The sequence below is a fragment of the Coptis chinensis genome, chromosome 8 (genome assembly GCF_015680905.1).
Source record: "Coptis chinensis isolate HL-2020 chromosome 8, ASM1568090v1, whole genome shotgun sequence".
NCBI classification, from domain to species: Eukaryota; Viridiplantae; Streptophyta; class Magnoliopsida; order Ranunculales; family Ranunculaceae; genus Coptis; species Coptis chinensis.
The window spans coordinates 35,420,467-35,424,670 of NC_141463.1; the positions used below are offsets into that span (position 1 = coordinate 35,420,467).

At 35.8% G+C, this 4,204-nt stretch overlaps 2 protein-coding genes across 2 annotated transcripts; both read right to left on the reverse strand.

Moving 5' to 3' along the window:
- Positions 1 to 1,462: 1,462 nt before the first annotated feature.
- Positions 1,463 to 1,786, reverse strand: LOC147481289 (uncharacterized). Its single transcript, XM_086578890.1, has one exon. It carries the CDS (start codon positions 1,784 to 1,786, stop codon positions 1,463 to 1,465), a length of 324 nt encoding a protein of 107 aa, XP_086435016.1.
- Positions 1,787 to 2,424: 638 nt separating this feature from the next.
- LOC147481290 (uncharacterized) lies at positions 2,425 to 2,931 on the reverse strand. Its single transcript, XM_086578891.1, has one exon. It carries the CDS (start codon positions 2,929 to 2,931, stop codon positions 2,425 to 2,427), a length of 507 nt encoding a protein of 168 aa, XP_086435017.1.
- Between the last annotated feature and the right edge of the window lie 1,273 nt (positions 2,932 to 4,204).

Genomic DNA, 4,204 nt, shown 5'->3' on the forward strand with positions numbered 1-4,204 from the left:
AAAAGAAATCTTTGATTTTGATACTACCATAAAGAACAAATAGTATCAATTGGTACTTAATATTGTTTACTAGTTTGAAAGAAAATCCTCTATTTCGATACTACTATAACAGAAAAATAGTATCAATTGGTACTTAATATAAGTTACTAGTTTGAAAGAAAATCCTCGATTTCGATACTACTATAACAGAAAAATAGTATCAATTGGTACTTAATATAATTTACTAGTTTGAAAGAAAATCCTCGATTTCGATACTACCATAACATAGAAATAGTATCGATCAATTGATATATAAAATACTTGGATTTTTTGCCATTGGCCTGGTATCGAGATAACACTCCAGATATCAGGATGTTCCTTTCTTTGACCTGGTATCGAGCTCAACACTACAGATACCAAGATTTCCTTTACATTTACCTAGTATCGAGGTTGGTGCTACAGATACCAGGATTTCCTTTATATTTACCTGGTATCTAGCTCGACGCTACAGATACCAGGATTTCCTTTATATTTACCTTGTATCGAGGTTGGCACTATATATACCAGGATTTCCTTTATATTTACCTGGTATCTAGCTCGACGCTACAGATACCAAGATTTCCTTAATATTTACCTGGTATCGAGCTCGGTGCTACAGATACCAGGATTTCATTTATATTTACCTGGTATCAAGCTCGACGCTACAGATACCATGATTTTTGTCTTTGACCTGGATCAAGCTCGACGCTACAAATCCTAGGAGTTTTTGTCTTTAACTTGGATCGAGCTCGACGTTATAGTTCCCAGGAGTTTTTGTCTTTGACCTGGATCGAGCTCAACGCTACAAATCCCAGGAGTTTTTATCTTCGACATGGTATCGAGCATCGATGCTACCGATACCAAGATTTTTATGATATTTGCCCCGGTATCAATAAATTCTACGGATACCAAGATACTTTGATATTGGCATGAATATTGTAATTTGGAAAATTTGAACATACATAATGACAATGAACAAACATATTCTTTATTAATAAAATGCTTTCAAATTACTTACATTTTGCGGCTTTGGTAATATTACACCTTCAGCCATTTTTAAGTAATAAGCTCCATTGATTCCAACCTTGTGAATGATGTAAGGGCCTTCCTAACTAGTTGCTAACTTCCCAGCCCCTTTTTCTTTAATAGCTGGAGTTATAATCTTCAAGATTAAATCACCTTCTTGAAAATGTCTTTCTGGTCACACCTTCTTGTTGAAGGTTATTCTGAGTTGTTGGTGATATGTGTCCAATTTCAACCTAGTTTGATCTAGTTTTTCTTCGAGATTTAGCACCTCCGCTATCGTGGTGCTCTCATTCTGGCCATTAATCAAGACTTTAGTTCTGGATGTTACCACCATCTCTGCAGGAGTTACAACTTCCATACCATATGCTAGAGTGAAAGGAGATTCTCCAGTAGCAGTTTGTAGTGTTGTTCTATAAGCCTATAAAACATTATTGAGCTCATCGACCCATATATTTTTCTTATCTTCGAGCTTCTTCTTGATATTATCCATGATCATTTTATTTGTTGCCTCTGCTTGTACATTGCCTTGGGCGGAATATGGTGCAAATGTAAAATGTTTTACTCTGTATGATTCCAAAAAAGCTTTTACTTTGCATCCTTCGAATTGGTGTCCGTTATCCGATATGATGGCATATAGCAACCCATATTGGCAGATTACTCTTTCAAAGAGAAAGTTGATTACATCTTGCTCTTTTATATGTTGTAGCAATATGGCTTCCACCCATTTGGTGAAGTAATCCATGACTGTGAGCATATATCATCTTTTTACCTCTTCCAGGGGCTAGAGGACCAACTATATCCATTCCCCATAAGGTGAAAGGTTGCAGATTTGACAAGCAGTGTAATTCCTCAGCTGGAACATGTATAGCTTTCCCATGTACTTGGCATTGAACACATCTCTTCCCATATCGAAGACAATCTCTGCATTTGAGGCCAAAAATAACCTTGCCTTGTTATTTTATTTGCTAATGATCTTCCAGCTGAATGATTTCCACATTCTCCTTCAATTCGTGGAGTTCTGCAATGATTAGCTGCGCATCTGCAGATGATATGCATTTCAAATGTGGACCTCCGGGATTTTTTCGATATAGCTCCATATCGATCAAGACATATCTTTGTGTTCCTGACTTAACCCTCTTTGCTTCATTTTTGTCCTCAGGTAATTTAGCATTGGATAAGAATGATATATATGTTTCCATCCATGATGCCCCCAGCATGTCGATTTCCATAACTTCTGCTTCATCGATATCGATGCTTGGTTTTTGTTGAACTCCGATGCGCAAGATACGACCCTCGGTATTCTCCAACATTGCTACAACATAAGCCAAAGCATTGGCATGTCTGTTTTTGTTTATGTTGAGATCCTGAAGCTTTATCTTATTAAAATCTCTGAGCTTGCTTTTTATGAAACTTAAAATCCACCATATTGTCACACTTTGCTGCATATCCTCCATTAATTTGGCTGACGACAAGCTGTGAATCACTAAAGATTGCTAAGTCTTTTACTTTGAGAGATTTTGCCATTTCCAGGCCTGCTATTAATGCTTCATATTCTGCTTCATTATTCGAAGCATGGAAACCCATAGTAACTACTGTCTCTAGCCTTTGATTATCGGGTGTTACCAACACCACTCTGATACCACATCCCTTACTTCTTGATGACCCATCAACAAATAACCTCCACCCATTTGTTCCAACCCATGGGTCATCTTCATCGATGATATCATTAGGCCTTTGTAATATCGAAAATTCCTCTTCTTCCATTTCCCAATTAGCATCTTCACATGGAAAATCGGCAAGAAACTCTGCCAGCACTTGACTCTTCTCCGAGATCCTGTTTTGGTATTCGACACCAAACTCATTAATTAAGACTGACCATTTCGACATCCTTCCCGACTTAGCTGTCTTTGCGAGAGTCTATTTTAGTAGGAGATTTGTCATAACAATCACAAAGTGTGACTGGAAGTATTGATAAATCGTAAAATTGATTATTCTACCTACGAATAAAATGATGAATTTCAAACGCAAGTAAAACTTTACGAAGACAGTTCTTATCAAAGATTTCTACTCTCGATACTATTGAAATAGAGTTGGAATAGAAGATTCGTTCCACTCTTAGTTCTTTAGCATTCAATGTTTTCTAATATTGCGAATCTATCCAAAGTCTAATGAGAGTAATGGTGGGATTATACTACGATGCAAATTCAAATAACAAGATATGCTAATTCAACTACGGAAATGCTAAATTGATACTATATGATAAGGAATTAGGGGGGATTAAATCCACCTTAACTCGACTTAATCAACTAACAAAGATTCGTCATGATCCAAATTTCAATGCTTCGCATATCAAAATGGTAATTCTAATCCCTAATTATACATGGCATCTCTACCATTTAATAACTAGCATGTGAAGCAACCAAATCCATTCTCATGGTGAACTAATTACTTTCTAGAATTGAATAGATTATCACGACGATTTCTAAGTTAACAACGATCAAGCTTCATCAAGGCTTCTTCAACTCCTCTAATGGAGGTTTAGCCTAGAATTATTATGCTATCATTTCCATATGACATTGAATTACACATAATATAAAGATTCTAACTTTATTAAATTCAACTAAACAATAATTGAAATCTAAATTAACAACTAAGAAATCATTAAATAACAAGAATTGAAATTAGATCTAAGCAATTTTAAATAACAAAATAGAAATTATCAAGAATTAACTATTTTATTTATCTAATGAATGATAAACAATGATTCCAATAACTAATCTAAAACAAGGAATGAAACTAATTAATGGAATAAAAACTAATTAATTAACTAATTCAAAAGCTCAAAACTAGATCTAAATTATTCTCTAATGGCTACTTTCTATCCTAAGCTAATCGATACTTAAAAGCTAAGTCTTGTGTGTGGAAATGGAGGAGACCAGATCCACATTTTCATGCATGGGCTGAGGAGCCATGTTTTGGCTGGAAAATCGAGCCCAAAACCCAATCTCTTCAGTCCACAAGGCCCTTTCCAGCTGGATCTGACTTTAGTAGGCTTTTTGTCCACTTCTGCTCATCTGATTGGGTCAAGGTTTGGACCATTGGAAAGCTCTTTCTGAGTTGGTCATTTTAACATAAGGTAGGCCAAATTCCGAGGCCTGAG